A 17,562-nucleotide genomic window follows, 5' to 3' on the forward strand; every position below is an offset into this window, starting at 1 on the left:
AGCACAGAATAGTTCTCAGTAAACACGTGATGGGAGAGTAAATGACTTCAAGTCTGGCAGAGGGTGGGCACATGATAAATGTCTGAATAGATAAATGAATGCATAAATTATTGCTGCATACAAACCACCTAAAAACTCAGTGGCTTAAAATGATAACTTTATTTAGCTCTCATTTCTGCAATTTGGAAATCTAGGGTTTGCTCAGCTGGCTGGTTCTTCTGGTTTCAGCTGGACTTACTCAAGTCTCTGAGGTCAGTTGTGGGTCAGCAGGGAGCTCTGTTTCTAGGGGCAATTTGATTCTTTCCCTGGTGATCTTATCCTCCACTTCCTGCCCAGTCAACTCCCGAGTGAATGAATGGAAATGATATGCCCATGGGTCACATAGAGACCATTCATCCATTCATTCAACAAATATTCACTGAGTACCTGTTGTGTGCTAGGCTAGGTTCTAGGGGACAGAGATAGGGTAGTGAACAAGCCAGACAAAATCTCTGCCCTCATGGAACTACTATTCTAGTGGTAAGAGAAACACAACAAGAAATAATCATAATAATTATGTATCAGTTGATTTTAACTTGCTATCAAGAAAAATAAAGTAGGGTTAGAGAGTGACTGGGGAGTACAGGTTGAATATTCCTTATCCAAAATGCTTTGGACCAGGAGTCTTTCAGATTTCGGGTTTTAGAATATTTGCATTATACTTGCCAGTTCAGCATTCCTGACCCAAAAATCTGAAGTCCAAAATGTTCCAATGGGCACTTCCTTTCGGTGCCATGTCAGACTGTCACCAGAAAGGGGTCCCAATCCAGACCCCAAGAGAGGGCTCTTGGATCTTTTTTTTTTTTTTCTTTTTTTTTTTTGAGACGGAGTCTCACGCTGTTGCCCAGGCTGGAGTGCAGTGGCGCGATCTCGGCTCACTGCAAGCTCCGCCTCCCGGGTTCCCGCCATTCTCCTGCCTCAGCCTCCTGAGTAGCTGGGACTACAGGCGCCCGCCACCGCGCCTGGCTAATTTTTTGTATTTTTAGTAGAGACGGGGTTTCACTGTGGTCTCGATCTCCTGACCTTGTGATCCGCCCGCCTCGGCCTCCCAAAGTGCTGGGATTACAGGCTTGAGCCACCGCGCCCGGCCGGGCTCTTGGATCTTGCACCAAAAAAGAATTCAGAGTGAGTCCATAGAGTTTATTAAGAAAGTAAAGGAATAAAGAATGGCTACTCCATAGACAGAGCAGCCTATTTTTATGGTTGTTTCTTGATTATATGCTAAACAAGGGATGGATTCATGAGTTTTCTGGGAAAGGGGTGGGCAATTCCTGGAACTGAGGGTTTCTCCCCTTTTTATACTGTATAGGGTAACTTCCTGACATTGCATGGCATTTGTAAACTGTCATGGTGCTGGTATTTGAGTGTCTTTTAGCATGCCGATGTATTATAAATAACGTATAATGAGCTGTGAGGATGACCAGAGGTCACTCTCATTGCCATCTTGGTTTTGGTGGATTTAACTGGCTTCTTTACTGCAACTTGTTTTATCAGCAAGGCCTTCATGACCTGTATCTTGTGCCAACCTCCTGTCTCATCCTATGACTAACAATGTCTAACCTCTGGGGAATACAACCCAGTAGGTCTCAGCCTTATTTTATCCTATTCGAGATGGAGTTGCTCTGGTTCAAACACCTCTGACGTGACATCAGAAAGTGTCAGATTTGGGAGCATTTTGGATTTTGGATTTGGGGATTAGGGATAGTCAACCTGTATTTCATATACAAAACCAGGGAGGGCCCCACTGGGAAGGGAGTGAAGGAGGGAGTCATGCGGATGTCTAGGGAAAGTGTGTTCCAGGCATAGGAAACAGCCAGTACAAAGGCCCTGAGGTGAGAAGGTGCCTGCATGTTCAACAGCAGGGAGGCCGATAGGACTGGAGTGCAGGGAGTGAGGGGAATGGGGAGGAAATGAGATTAGAGGAATAATGGGAACCAGATTGTGTGCCATGGTGAGGATTTTGGTTTTTGTTCTAAGGGTACCCAGGTGTCCCCTTTCCTGACTTTGCCATTCTTTTTTTTTTTTTTTTTTTTGAGACGGAGTCTGGCTCTGTCACCCAGGCTGGAGTGCAGTGGCGCGATCTCGGCTCACTGCAAGCTCCGCCTCCCGGGTTTACGCCATTCTCCTGCCTCAGCCTCCCGAGTAGCTGGGACTACAGGCGCCCGCCACCTCGCCCGGCTAGTTTTTTGTATTTTTTAGTAGAGACGGGGTTTCACAGTGTTAGCCAGGATGGTCTCGATCTCCTGACCTCGTGATCCGCCCGTCTCGGCCTCCCAAAGTGCTGGGATTACAGGCTTGAGCCACCGCGCCCGCCGACTTTGCCATTCTTATATTCACTTCACAAACCTTTGCTGAACCCTGACTTGCTCTTTGTCTGCCTCTCCAGGTTTTCACGAGGATGACCCCTTCTTCTATGGTAAGTTATCCACAGGAAGATGTGGGGAAGGAAAGGTGAAGGCCCCTCTGACTCTACCCCTCATTTTTCTCTCTGCAGATGAACACACCCTCCGGAAACGGGGGCTGTTGGTCGCAGCTGTGCTGTTCATCACAGGCATCATCATCCTCACCAGTGAGAACTGGGGTTGGGTGGGAAGGGCACCAAGACCAGGAGGGGGCTTATGACTGAGGGCTGGGTTCTCAAAGGTCCCTGGGCAATTTTGTTTTAAATGAGGTATCTATTAGCTGCATATCCATACAAACCACCACAGAATTCAGTGGTTTAAAATAATGACCATTTATTGAGCTCTCAAGACCACAGTTTGAAAATGTAGCCTGGGCTCAGCTGGATGATTCTTCTGGTCTCAACTGGATTTACTCTTGCATCTGAGTTCAGTTGTGGGTCAGCAGGAAACTCTGTTTCTGGGGCACCTTGGCTCCTTGCCTCATCATCTTATCCTTCACTAAGCTAGCCTGGGCTTGTTCACATGGTGGTGGCAGGGGTCTAAGAGACAGTGAATGACGGCCGGGCGCGGTGGCTCAAGCCTGTAATCCCAGCACTTTGGGAGGCCGAGACGGGCGGATCACGAGGTCAGGAGATCGAGACCATCCTGGCTAACACGGTGAAACCCCGTCTCTACTAAAAAATACAAAAAACTAGCCGGGCGAGGTGGCGGGCGCCTGTAGTCCCAGCTACTCGGGAGGCTGAGGCAGGAGAATGGCGTAAACCCGGGAGGCGGAGCTTGCAGTGAGCCAAGATCGCGCCACTGCACTCCAGCCTGGGTGACAGAGCCAGACTCCGTCTCAAAAAAAAAAAAAAAAAAAAAAAAAAGAGACAGTGAATGCATGTAGGCTCAGAACTGGCCATTATCACTTCTGCCTTATTCCATAGGTCAAAGCAAGTCACAAGGCTGGGCTTCACTCAAGGAAATAGACTCCACCTCTTGATGGGAAGACAGGCAAAGTCACATGGCAAAGGACGTGGATACTGACAGGGAGGGGTAGAGACTAAGGGCCGTTTGGCAGTCAGCATACAACCCCAGCAGTCACAAGCTCACTGCACCCAGGCCTGGCAGGGAACAAGGGTTAAACAAGGCTGTGTTGGGAGGAGACACTTGAGGATTAAATGCCTCATGGAACAACCTCACCCACTCAATCCAGCAAGAATAGAGGCTTGGAGCAGCCAGAGTAACTACTCTTTTAAGAGTTTAATGTTTCTGTAAAATCTTTTGGTACCCACATGTTGACAGCTGTGTTGATCAGATTCATGGCAGGTGGCAGAAGGACCTGCAAAGGGTTAACTGGAGAACGTTTAATAGAGTGATATCTCCGAGGTACAGTCAGGGTAATGAGATGGTGCAGTGCCCTAGGACCAGCAAGGATGGAGACCTGTTATCCCCCAGCCTGAGGGACGAGAGGAGATACTGGCTTTGCAGGAGGCCTGGTGAGAGATGGAACTGGGGGTGGGGCTGCTGGCAGGAGCTGTGGTCTCAGAAAGAGGGTTCCAGCCACTGCCTCACTTGTGACCAAACCAGGAGGGAGCAGGGGTGGTAGGGATCAGATGCCTAAACCTCCCTCTCCTCCCACCCCACTGTCTCCTGCCAATGCTTAACTAGAGGGCAAGGGGCCCAGGGCCCAACGCAGGGACAGGAAGGTGTGGGGAAAGGCAGAATAACAAGCAGAGAAACTAATTTTTAAAAAAGATTTTCAAAATGTTGTGGGTGAAATAAAACACAAGCTGTCAGTTAATCTGTATAACGAATGCCAAGTTTCATTACCTCTCTTGTCCAACTTCCTTATCAAGAAAATGAGCATAGTCACATCTTTTTTTGCCTTAAGGGGAGAGGCAGAATTCTAACAATCATAAAACATGATTCCTGATATATGCGTAATCCCCACTGAATCTGAGAGTCAAGCACTCTTGCCTCGTTTATGCAACATGTGTGTGTTGATCCTGACTTTGCGCCAGGCTCTATTCTCACCCCAGTGGTGAAGTTAAGGCTCAGAGAGTTAAGGAGTTTGCCTAAGGTCACGCAGCACATAAGAGTCAGTGAATTCATTTGCTGGCGGGTCACAGTGGCTCACTAATCCCAGTACTTTGGGAGACCAAGGTGGGAGGATGGCTTGAGCCCAGGGGTTCAAGACCAGCCTGGGCAAAATGGCAAGACCCTGTCTCTACACAAATAATTTTTTTTAATTAAAAAAAAAAAAAAAAAGAATCAGTGAAGGATTGGACCCAGGTTTGTGTGAGAGCAGAGCCTGAACGTTAGCTCTGGGGCCATGTATTTTTCCAACAGCAAATACTTGTGGGCATCTCGTCTGTGCCAAACCTATGCTGGGTGATACTGGGGGCATGGTGGTGACAAGCAGCCCTGGTCCCTGTCCTCAGGAGCTCACATCTGGTCAGGAGAAGATGATAAGCAAATAAATGCATGAATGAGTGGATACAGAGAAAGATACTTGCCAAATAAAGCAGAGTGACGGGGAAGAGAGGGGTGGGGAGAGAAGACCTCCCTGGAGTGGTGAAATTGGAACTGACACCTGATGATGAGAAGATGAATCACCAGGTAGAGAGGGCAGCAAGTGCCAAGCCCTGGAGGCAGGAATGAGCTGCGCCCATTGCTGTAGCAGCGGAGGAAGCCAAGTAGCCAGGACAGGATAGGCTGCGGGAGAGTAGAAGAAGATGAGGCCAGAGAGCTGAGGGGCTGGAGGAGGCAAGGGTGGCCGATGTTTTCTAAAGTACCCTTGGCTTCTAAGGCCCCCCCTCCCTCACTCTGGACCAGCCACAGATGAGTGTCTGGAGCCCATCTGTGTCCTCCTACCTCAAGGCCTTTGCACTGCTGTTCCCTCTGCCTGTAACACCCTTCCTCCAGGTGTCTCCCTTACCTCCTTCAGACCTTTGCTCAAATGTCACCTCCTTGGCGGGCCGCAGTGGTTCACGTATGTAATCCCAGCACTTTGGGAGGCCAAGGCAGGTGGATCCCTTGAGGCCAGGAGTTCAAGACCAGCTTGGCCAACATGGTGAAACCCCGTCTCTACTAAAAATACAAAAATTAGCTGGGCGTGGTGGCATGTGCCTGTCATCCCAGCTACTCGGGAGGCTGAGGCAGGAGAATCACTTGAACCCAGGAGGTGGAGGTTGCAGTGAGCTGAGATTGCACCACTGCATTCCAGCCTGGGCGACACAGCAAGACTCTGTCTCAAAAAAAAAAAAAAAAAAGTCACCTCCTCACTGAAGCCCCAGTAGCCACTCCTGTGAGAATGAGCCCAGCTCCTGGGCCTCCATGCCTCCTTCCTGGCCTTATTTCCCATCATGGAACTTAACACCATCCCACGTAGTGCCTTCACACATTTGACTTTGTTATTTTTCTCCTCGTTGGTCTTTCCCCATAGAAAGACAACTCTGCCAGGGCAGGGATTTTTTTCTTTGTCCTCAACTGTGTTCTTAGTGCCTGAATGAATGAATAAGTGACATACAAAATAATGGGAGTTCCCAAACGGCTCATCTGTGAGCCTGTGTGGGAAGCGCCTCTCGCAGGGCTTCTCAGTGCGTTTCTCCATCATTTGTTTATGGAGCTGCCTTTGAGCTTCCCTAGGGGCAGGGTTGATCCACCTGCTTCCCCAGCCCCAGAACACACAAGAAGAATCAATATCGCTGTAGCTCATGACTGAACCATTTCCTTCCCCCACAGGTGGCAAATGCAGACAGCTGTCCGGGTTATGCCGGAATTATTGCAGGTGAGCCCATCAGAAACAGGAACCGACAACCCGCTGAGCACCCCAAGACCAAGCCCCCTGCCAGCTCACCGTGCCCAGCCTCCTGCATCCCCTCGAAGAGCCTGGCCAGAGAGGGAAGGCACAGACGATGAAGCTGGAGCCAGGGCTGCCGGTCCGAGTCTCCTACCTCCCCCAACCCTACCCACCCCTGAAGGCTGCCTGGCGCCTTGGGGACTGTCCCTCAAGTTATCTCCTCTGTTCAGACAAAAAGTAAAGCACTGTGGTCTTTTCCCCAGGATCTCTGATCATTTGGGACAGGGGAGTGGAAAGAGGAGGCAGGGGCTGCCTTGGGGCCCTCAAGGAATAAACAAAGGCTGGACGTGGTGACCCACACCTATAACCCCAGCCCTTTGGGAGGCTGAGGCGGGAGGATCACTTGAGGCCAGTAGTTCAAGACCAGTCTGGGCAACATAGTGAGACCTTGTCTCTACAAAAAATAAAGATATTAACTGGGAGTGGTGGTGCATGCCTAGAGTCCCAGCTACTCAGGAGGCTGAGGCAGGAGAACTGCTTGAGCCCAGGAGGTCGAGATTTTAGTGAGCTGTGATTGAGCCACTGTATTCCAGCCTGGGTGACAGAGTGAGATCCTGTTTCTAAAAAAGAAAAATAAAAAAAGCCAAGGCAGGGAATAAAGTGAAGGAAGCCAGTCTAGTGTGTGGCAGACAGGATGGTGGTAGGTGGGTGCAGGTGACTCTGTGTGCTGGGTGACTCTGGCCAGAGAGAGAGCCAAGGCTGGCTTCTGCCTGCAGGCAGTTTGAGAACACTGGTATGGTCCCCACAGGGGAGCAGGTACCCAGTGTCAGCTCACCCTTAACATTTTTAAGGGTTTGGAAGTCCCAGATCACAGGGATCCCCTCTCCTTCCTACTTCTAGTCCCTTCCCACACTGGGAGGGGCCTTGCATACATGAGTGTGGACGCCACAGCCTGCACCTCCAAGTTCCATCTATAGCCCCTAGTACACATATGGCCACCATCTGGGCCACTTCTTGGCTTAGGAATGTGTCCACCAAGAAGGCCTTGCAGGCCCCGGCATGGGCTCAGAGCAATTTGAGAGAGGAATTCAGGGGTCCTAGGGATCTAGAACTTGGTCAAGAAGAGCATAGATGCTGGTGGGCACTTCCTAAAGGCCCTTGGCTCCACCAGATTAGGCCACAGCAGGGCCCTGAAGTGCAGGACTTAGACCAGAGCTCTACCCAGGCTTAAGGGTCATGCCAAAGTCAAGAGACAAGGTCCTGGTCACAGGGCTTGCATAACCATGTTTCACAAACTTCAGGTCACAGCTCATTCACGGGTTACTAAATCAGTTTAGTGGGCTCTGAGTAGCATAAGAAAAAAGAGAGAAAGAAAGAATAATTTTAAAAAGACATTAGTACATCACTAATAACAAGTGTAAGATTGTATATATATAATATGCATAGCATGTCATAAGCATTGTATGTAATATAATAATATATATAATGTATAGAATATGACAATTATAATTACAATAACATTGTTTTAATGCATCATTATAAATGTTATTACTGCATCACTAATCTCAAATGTAAGACTATATATAATATATAGCATGTTATATACATTATATATGTATACATATATATGTTATACTATGTATATTATGCACATACAGGGGGATACTAAAATTATTTCATTATTTGCACCTACCACCTAAAGCAGAACAGATGTCTAACTGATCAGGAGGGGATGTCATCTAGATATGAGTATACATTTATATATATAATGGATTATGTCTTTTTTTTTTGTTTTTTTTTGAGATGGCGTCTCACTCTGTCTCTCAAGCTGGAGCTCAGTGGAGCGATCTCAGCTCACTGTAACCTCCGCTTCCCAGGTTCAAGCGATTCTCCTGCCTCAAGCTCCCAAGCAGCTGAGATCACAGATGCCCACCATCACGCCTGGCTAATTTTTGTATTTTTAGTAGAGGTGGGATTTCGCCATGTTGGCCAGGCTGGTCTCGAACTCCTGACTTCAGGTGATCTGCCCACCTCGGCCTCCCAAATTGCTGGGATTACAGGCATGAGCCACCTTGCCCAGCCTGAGTATGTCTATTAAATTGAATCATTTGAAAATGGCAATATTCAAATGTGTTTGACCTATAAAACTAGCAATGTCATATGGCTCAACCTAACAGTATACATGATAGTGTGCTATGAAGTGCATTTCATACTGCAGGTCGCTTTTTGAAAACGTTGAGAAGCACTGGGGAGTGGGGGACATAGGTTGTGGTAGGGAAGATAAATTTCTGCTTAGAACAGGAAATGCTGACAGCTATGTTTGCCTGCTGGCGGGGTGGTGCCAGTCGGTGTGTGCAAGATGTTTCTAGGACAATAGTTCTTAAACTTCAATCATCACATGCTACCAACTTCTGACATATTTTCACCCCATCTGTATTATTATTCTCTCTTTTGAAAGATCAACTCCCTTTTTAGCTTAAACATATTTATTTTAAAACCTGCAATCATATATGGAAAATCAGTACTGCTTAATATAGATAGAAGATAGCTATAAAGATAAATCCAAGGCCAGGTGCAGTGGCTCACGCCTGTAATCTCAGCACTTTGGGAGGCCGAGGCAGGCAGATCACCTGAAGTCAGGAGTTCGAGACCAACAAGACCAACATGGTGAAACCCCGTCTCTACTACATAAAAATACAAAAATTAGCTGAGTGTGGTGTTGCGCGCCTGTAGTCCCAGCTACCCAGGAGGCTGAAGCACAAAAATTGCTTGAAACCAGGAGGCAGAGGCTGCAATTAAGTGAGATCGTGTCACTGCACTCCAGCCTGGGCGACGGAGTGAGACTCTGTCAAAGAAATAAATAAATACATTCAGTGAAAAGAAATGAAGATGTTATGCTGCATTCTAGCTGGGTCTGGAGTTTCTTGCAGAGGGCTCTGAACCAGAGGCCTGGGTCTGTGGTGTTGGAGGGAGACCCTCAAATATCAGGGAGGTGGTCCTCACGCTGCTGCCCAAAGAAACTGCAGGGTTTGGGAGGCCCAGGAGAACTCTCACTTCTGACACCAGCTGCAGGTTTGAGGGTTCCCGAGGGTTTGACAATTCACTACAGGGACTCACGGAACTCACTGAATGCTCTCAGACTCACAGTTATGGGTTATTAGAGTGAAAGGAAACAGATGAAAGCCAGCCAAGGACAGAGACACGTGAGGAAGCATCCAGGAATGTCCCAAGTGCAAAGCTTCCGCTGTCTCCGCCCAGCACTGTCTTCTGTGGGTACCCATGTGGGACAGTACACGCGGAGTGTTGCCAATCAGGAAAACCCACTCGAGCCTTGGCGTCCAGGGTTTTTACTGGGGTTCAGTCACATAGACGTAATTGACCACATGTGTGACCGACGTTAGTTTCCAGCCCCTCCGGGGTGGAGCTGATACTGTGTGGCCCACAGCCCCCACCGGAAATCACACTGTTAGAAATGATCTGGCATGGCCCTAGGTCCCTATGTAAATAGAGACACTCTTATCAGGCAGAATATTCCAAGGGTTTAGAGATTATCTTCCAACAGCAAGGCCAAAAGTCAGCCCTTTCTTTGGGGTAAAATTAATTCCTTACTATAGAGACTTTCTCCCTCATCTCATTTGATGGATTAAGATATTCAAGACCAGGGGCAGCAGCTCATGCCTGTAATCCCAGCACTTTGGGAGGCCGAGGCAGGTGGATGACCTGAGGGCAGGAGGTTGAGACCAGCCCGTCCAACATGGTGAAACCCCATCTCTACTAAAAATACAAAAATTAGCCAAGCGTGGTGGCGCCTGCCTGTAGTCCAGCTACTTGAGAGGCTGAGGCAGGAGAATCACTTGAACCCAAGAGGTGGAGGTTTCAGTGAGCGAAGATCATACCACTGCACTCCAACCTGGGCGACAGAGTGAGACTCCATCTCAAAAACAAGCAAAAAAAGAAGAGATATTCAAAGGTGATTTACTTTCTGGCCATGTGACTCAATGTGATTTTACCTTGTTTGGGGCCTAAAACCACGTCGTGTGCTACCATGTTAGTTCAGGAGAATACCTGACAGCGTCCTTGTGTAGACTAGAGGCAGTGCTAACTCAAGTGGAGGATGAGTGGGGTTGGTCCTCGGTGTTCTCTCCCCACTCATTCTATCTTCCATGGGGTAGAGATGAAAACGCTAATACTGTATTTCCCAGATGTGCTCAAAGATGTGGTTTTGGGTGTGGATTCAGCTCTGCTAATTAGAGGCCCTTGCAGGAGACTTGGAAGACCAAAAGAGACCATCTTTCTGTGCCATTTGCTGTTTGCTGTGAGCTCATAGGATAGAGAAAGTGTTGAGTTTTTTTTGGCTGTACTATTCCAGTGTCCAGTCACTAGCCTTGTATGTACTAAAAGGCAGTTATGCTCATAAAAGAATATCTACACTGGCCAAGCATGGTGGCTCACCCCTGTAATCCCAGCACTTTGGGAGGCTGAGGCAGGCAGATCACCTGAGGTCAGGAGTTCGAAACCAGCCAGGCCAACATGGCAAAACTCCATCTCTATTAAAATACAAAAATTAGCCAGGCGTGGTGGTGGGCACCTGTAGTCCCAGGTACTCAGGAGGCTGAGGCAGGAGAATCGCTTGAGCCTGGGAGGCGGAGGTTTCAGTGAGCTGAGATTCTGCCACTGCACTCCAGCCTGGGCAACAGAGAGACTCCATTTTGAGAGAGAGAGAGAGAGAGAGAGAGAGAAAGAGAAAGAAAGAAAGAAAGAGAAAGAAAGGAAGGAAGGAAGGAAGGAAGGAAGGAAGGAAGGAAGGAAGGAAGGAAGGAAGGAAGGAAGGAAGATCTAAATGGCCAATAAGCACATGAAAAGATGTTCAATATCAACAGTCATCAGTAAAAATAAATGAAAATCACAATGAGATACCACCACACACCCACTAGGATGACTAAAATTAAAAAGACAGACACTTCTAAGTGGGAAGAGGATGTGGAGCAAGTGGAATTTCCATTTGTAGCTGGACCAGAAAGGGGTACAATCACTTTAGAAAACTGACAGTTTCTCGGCCGGGTGTGGTGGCTCACACCTGTAATCCCAGCACTTTGGGAGGCTGAGGCTGGAAGATCATCTGAGCTCAGGAGTTCGAGACCAGCCTGGCCAACATGGTGAAGCCCCATCTCTACTAAAAATACAAAAATTAGCTGAGTGTGGTGGCGGGCGTCTGTAATCCCAGCTACCCAGGAGGCTGAGGCAGGAGTATTACTTGAACCCAGGAGGCAGAGGTTGCAGTGAGCCAAGATCACACCACTGTACTCCAGCCTGGGTGACAGAATAAGACTCGGTCTCAAAAAAAAAAAAAAAAAAAAAAAAAAAAAGAAAGAAAGAAAGAAAAGAAAACTGGCAGTTTCTTAAAAAGGTAAATGTGCACTTAACCTGTGACCCAGCAATTCAACTCTTAAGTATTTATCCAAGAGAAATCAATCCATATGTTCACACAAAGACTCACATGCAAATGTTTACAGCAATATCCGTAACAGCAAAAAGACTAGAAACAATCCTAATGTCCATCAGCACAAGTGAGCGAATTACAAACTGTGGAAGGAAGAAAGACTGAGCTACACAACACATGAATGAATCTCAAAAGCATTGTCCTGAGTGAAAGAAGCCATATAGGAAAGAGCACAGACTATATAATTCCATTTATATGAAGTTCTGAAATATGCAAAACTGGTTAACAGTGATAAAAGTCAGAATAGTCGCGGCCTCTACTATGTCAGCAGGAGGTGGGGAGAGACTGAAAAGGGCCATGAAAGAACTTTCTGGAAGGATTGAAATGTTCTGTGCCCTGATGACAGTGGTGCAGATTACATGTCCATATATTGATCAGATGATCAAATTGTACAATTAAGTTTCGAGGGCTTTGCGCAGTGGCTCATGCCTGTAATCCCAACACTTTGGGAGGCCAAGGCAGGTGGATCACTTGAGGCCTGGAGTTTAAGACCAGCCTGGCCAACATGATGAAACTCCATCTCTACTAAAAATATAAAAATTAGCTGGGCATGGTGGTGCATGCCTGTAATCCCAGCTCCTCAGGAGGCTGAAGCAGGAGAATCGCCTGAACATGGGAGGCGGAGTTTGCAGTGAGCCGAGATCACACCACTGGACTCCAGCCTGGGTGATGGAGCAAGACCCTGTCTCAAAGGAAAAAAAAAAAAAAAGAAGAAGAAAAGATTTGTACACTTTACTATGTGTAAGTGAATTTGGATGTGTGTCCCCTCCAAATCTCATGTTGAAATGTGATCCCCGATGTTGGAGGAGGGCCTGGTGGGAGGCGATTGGGTCATGGGGGTGGATCCCTCATGAATGGCTTGGTGCCCTCCCCATGGCTGTGTGTTGAGTTCTTGCCCTGTTAGCTCACGTGACAGCTGGTTGTTTAAAGAGCCTGGCACCTCCTCCCGTCTCTCTCTTGCTCCTGCTCTTGCCATGGGACACGCCTGCTATCCCTTCACTTCCCACTATGAGTAAAAGATTCCTGAGGCCTCTTCACCAAAAGCCAAGCAGATGCTGGTGCTGTGCTTGTATAGCCTGAAGAACCATGAGCCAAAGAAATCTCTTTTCCTTATAAATTACTCTCTCAAGTATTCTTTTATGGCAATGCAAAATGAACTAACACAGTAAGTTATAACTCAATCCAAAACAAGAATATTGAAAACAGGCCGGGCGCGGTGGCTCAAGCCTGTAATCCCAGCACTTTGGGAGGCCGAGATGGGCGGATCACGAGGTCAGGAGATCGAGAGACGATCCTGGCTAACACGGTGAAACCCCGTCTCTATTAAAAAATACAAAAAACTAGCCGGGCGAGGTGGTGGGCGCCTGTAGTCCCAGCTACTCGGGAGGCTGAGGCAGGAGAATGGCGTAAACCCGGGAGGCGGAGCTTGCAGTGAGCTGAGATCCGGCCACTGCACTCCAGCCTGGGTGACAGAGCAAGACTCCGTCTCAAAAAAAAAAAAAAAAAAAAAAAGAATATTGAAAACAAAAAGACAGTTCTGTCCTGGGTAGTGATGATTTTCTGATCTCTGGATCTCAGACAGAGCAGCCAGATGCTGAAGCTGACGTGCACAATGGGGGCTCCTGATTGGGGTGGAGAGAGAAGCTCCTTGGGTGAGTCAGTCTGCTTATGTTGTGGAATCATTTGCAGTCTTCGCTTAGAGTCCACTCCACTAGCCTTTCCAAAGAGCTTGTCAGCCTCTAATTCCTTATACCAAGCCAGACCAATTTCGCTTAAATTTGACAGTCACAAATAATCTCAAAATCTTGCGGCTTACAACAAAGGTTTGTTTCTCGTTCTCACTACATGTCCCTCACGGTTCAGCTAGGAGCTAGGATGGGACCCAAGATGATGGGGGAAGCCTGGGCCGGGCACGGTGGCTCACACCTGCAATCCCAGCACTTTGGGAGGCTGAGGCAGGCGGATCGCTTGAGTTCAGGAGTTCGAGACCAGCCTGGCCATTATGGTGAAACTTTGTCTCTACAAAAAATACAAAAATTAGGCCAAGTGCCGTGGCTTACACCTGTAATCCCAGCACTTTGGGAGGCCGAGGCAGGCGGATTACCTGAGGTCAGTAGTTTGAGACCAGCCTAGCCAACATGGCAAAACCCTATCTCTACTAAAAATAGAAAGATTAGCCAGTTGTGGTGGTGCATGCCTGTAATCCCAGCTACTCAGGAGACTGAGGCAGGAGAATCACTTGAACCTGAGAGGCAGAGGTTGCAGTGAGCCAAGATCGAGCCACTGCACTCCAGCCTGGCGACAGAGTGACACTCCATCTTAAAAAATAAATAAATAAAAATAAGCTGGGCATGGTGGCTTGCACCTGTGGTTCCAGCTACTTGGGGGTGAGGTGGGAGGATCACTTGAGCCCAAGAGATGGAGGTTGCAGTGAGCTGAGATCACGCCACTGCACTCCAGAGTGAGACCCTGTCTAAAAGAAAAGAGAAGAAAAAGAAAAGAAATGTTTCTAGTTATCATGGCAGGCAGAAGGCAGAACAAGGAACAAGGTGAGACACACACTGGCTCTTATATCCTCTGTCAGGAGGGGACACACCTCATTTCTGCTCACATCATCATTAGCGAAAGCAAATCACATGGACACATTTGAGTTCAACACGGCAGGAAATTGCAATCTTCTTGTAGAAAGGTATATTAATCCATTTTCACGCTGCTGATAAAGACATACCCGAGATTGGGCAATTTACAAAAGAAAGAACTTTATTGGATTTACAGTTCCACATGACTGGGGAGGCCTCAATCATGACAGAAGGTGAAAGGCACGTCTCACATGGCAGCAGACAAGAGGAGAGAGCTTGTGCAGGAAAACTCCCATTTTTAAAACCCTCAGACCTCATGAGACTCATTCACCATCACAAGACCAGCAAGAGAAAGAACTGCCTTTATGATTCAACCACCTTCCACTGGGCCCCTCCCACAACATGTGAAAATTCAAGATGAGATTTGGGTGGGGGCACAACCAAACCACATCAGAAGGAACTGGGTATTGATGGGCAGTAATATTGTTTACTACAAAGGATGTTTACTATCTCACATAGCAAGAGTTCTAGAGGCAGAAACTGTATTCAGCTTCAGGAGACAGTCAGAAACAACAGTGACTTAAAGAGGTAATTTATTCCTCTCTCACATAGCACAACTCTGAAGTACATAGTGCAAGGCTGGGAAAGGGGATCCCTAATATAAGGGACCAGACTTGCTGCTCTGCCACCCTAAGTATGTGGCCTGAAGCCTCAAGATAACAAAATAGCTGCAGAAGCCTCAGCCATCATGCCACATTCCAGGAGAAAAATCAAGAGGGGGAGAAAGTATGGGAGAGGAAAGGCACCACTAGGTGATTCAGCTCCTTTTAAAGAGACTTCCCAAGATTCCCTCCCAGAGACTTCTACTTCCTTTGGATTGCTACCTCTAACTGCAAAGGACACAGAAATGTAGTCTTTTAGCTGAGTCCATGACACCCCAAATACCATCAAGGAAAATAATTGCCACCAGGAATTTGTTGACTAGGATACTGAGAAGGATGGGGAGCTGCCACCAAGTCAGGAGGTGGAGCCTCAAGCCATTTTTATTCCAATGTAAAAGGAAAAGATAAGTGTTAAGACTGGGGGTTGGCCAGGCACGGTGGTTCACGCCTATAACCCCAGCATTTTGGGAGGCCTGGGCAGGTGGATCACCTGAGGTCAGGAGTTCGAAACCAGCCTGGACAACAGGGTGAAATCCTGTCTCTACTAAAAATACAAAAATTAGCCAGGCATGGTGACACATGGCTGTAATCCCATCTACTCGGGAGGCTGAGACAACAGAATCACTTGAACCCAGGAGGTGGAGGTCTCAGTGAGCCAAAATTGCACCATTGCACTCCAGCCTGGGTGACAAGAGTGAGACTTCATCTCAAAAAAAAAAAAAAGACGGGTGGTTGTTGAAACTTCCAGAGGGCAGCAGCACTGATTCTCAGACTTGATAGAGACCTCCAGACATCGCTTCAACAGCGCCTCCAATGCTCTCAAGGAGCTTTTCATCTGCTGCCCAATCCCTTTCTGGCACAAGACATCTTTTTCTGTGGCATCATGGTCTGAGGTGAAGCCTCCTCCTCCTCCACTCTTACATCAGGGGAGATCCCTTGCCAGGAGCTAATGGAGTGGATGTTGTAATTCAGCTAGCCTCCTGAGTACAGTTCTGTCAAAGTTCTTGTTTTGAAAGAATTGAGGCCAGATCACATTAACTGGAAGGAATCTGCCTTTTCTCATCTGACACTAGATTGTGCTTTTCTTGGGGGTGTTGAGAATGACCTCCAACGATTGCTTTGGTAAAGTCTGTTGGTTTCTCAAGAAGTTATTGAGTCAAGGACTCCAGCTGCTGATGGTGGGAGGTTAAACAAGGTTTGAAACATAGCCTGAGGTGGCTTTGTAATGTGTCACCTTGGCCAGGTTAAACTACACTTCCCAGAATCCTTTTCCCTAGATGCCCGAATTTTATGGTTAGGGTGAACCACAAGGGACATTCTTGTTGGGGATTTGCTGGGTAGAGGTGAAGCCGTGGACATTTTGTGCTTGTACCAGTTGTCACTTATCAGACAGCAACCAGGGCTGCAACTGTTCCACCTTCCCCTGGATCCTCCTTCAGCTTCCCCAGTTGTTGGGCCAGGCATGTGTGCTTAGCTCCATGATGAAGGACCGTGACTCCAGCAAGACACCCACAATACCAAGGTCATAGACAAGAAGAATTAACATGGGGCCAGGCGTGGTTGCTCATGCCTGTAATCCCAGCACTCTGGGAGGCCAAGGCAGGCAGATCACTTGAGGTCAGGAGTTCAAGATCAACCTGGTCAACATGGTGAAACCCCATCTCTACTAAAAATACAAAAATTACGCAGGCGCGGTGTTGCATGCCTGCAGTCCCAGCTACTCGGGAGGCTGAGGCAAGACAACCTCTTCAACCTGGGAAGCAGAGGTTGCAGTGAGCAGAGATCACACCACTGCACACCAGCCTGGTCAACCGAGTGAAACTCTGTCTCGAAAAGAAAAAAAAAAGGAAAAACAAAAAAAGAAAAGAAAAAGAATTAACATGGGGTTCAGTCCATCCTTGTGGACTCTAGCTTGTGCTTATGAGTTCCAACTTGTTCCATGCTCTCCCCAACCTTACCTCCATTTTCCTTTCCTGACTTCCTGCACTTGTGGGTTTCAAGTTACAGCATCAAGCACAAAGACAACAGCCCTGCAAAGAGAGCTTCACTAGCAACTACAATTGTTGAAGGTCAAATTCGTGTAGCAAACTGTGTGTGTGTGTGTCTGTGTGTGTGTGTACGTGCACACACATATTAAAGGTTCAGCTTTGCTGATACAGAATTTGGTACTAAGAGTGGTTCCAGAAGACCAGAATCTTGCCAGTGAGATCTGGCTTTTCTAGAATTGGTTCTCTAATTAAATTGAAAGCCATTAATGACCCTGTTTTCAGTGATGAAAGGGTACACTTATAGGTCATAGCATAGAGTGGCAAGGCAATCACTCAGACCATCACCAGTAGCTTCCTGTATTAGGTTTCTATAGAAGGAAAGGCTCTGGCTATTTGCTTCCACATAACAGTTTAGTGAAAATAAGAAGTGTAATGGGGTGGCTCATTTCTTCTCACTGTGCTGGAAAACTTGCAGCTGGGGTGGAATGATGCACTCAGAACTTTACCTTCCCAGCTCTCATTCTGTATAAGGGACTTGAAAGCTTCTGTGAGTGGTGGCCCTGAAAGAAACTTGTATTTCCCGTAGTCATAGGGCTGAGATTTCTGAA

The 17,562-nt window shown here is 47.5% G+C and overlaps 1 protein-coding gene across 14 annotated transcripts in view; it reads left to right on the forward strand.

The window, feature by feature from the left end:
- FXYD5 (FXYD domain containing ion transport regulator 5) overlaps nt 1-6,483 on the forward strand; it is a 17,043-nt gene extending 10,560 nt beyond the window's left edge. For 10 of the 14 annotated variants that reach the window (XM_005588826.4, XM_065536453.1, XM_065536452.1 and 7 more), the window contains 3 exons: nt 2,426-2,455; nt 2,534-2,608; nt 6,168-6,483. In XM_005588826.4, coding sequence (XP_005588883.1) covers nt 2,426-2,455; nt 2,534-2,608; nt 6,168-6,217 — 155 coding nt within the window. In that variant the 3' untranslated portion in view covers nt 6,218-6,483. Of the gene's footprint in view, nt 1-2,425; nt 2,456-2,533; nt 2,677-6,167 lie in introns of those variants that run through there. The other 4 variants (XM_015441815.4, XM_074023163.1, XM_045380817.3 and 1 more) reach the window with 1 other exon arrangement.
- Nucleotides 6,484-17,562: the final 11,079 nt, after the last annotated feature.

The sequence above is a fragment of the Macaca fascicularis genome, chromosome 19, assembly GCF_037993035.2.
Source record: "Macaca fascicularis isolate 582-1 chromosome 19, T2T-MFA8v1.1".
NCBI lineage: Eukaryota > Metazoa > Chordata > Mammalia > Primates > Cercopithecidae > Macaca > Macaca fascicularis.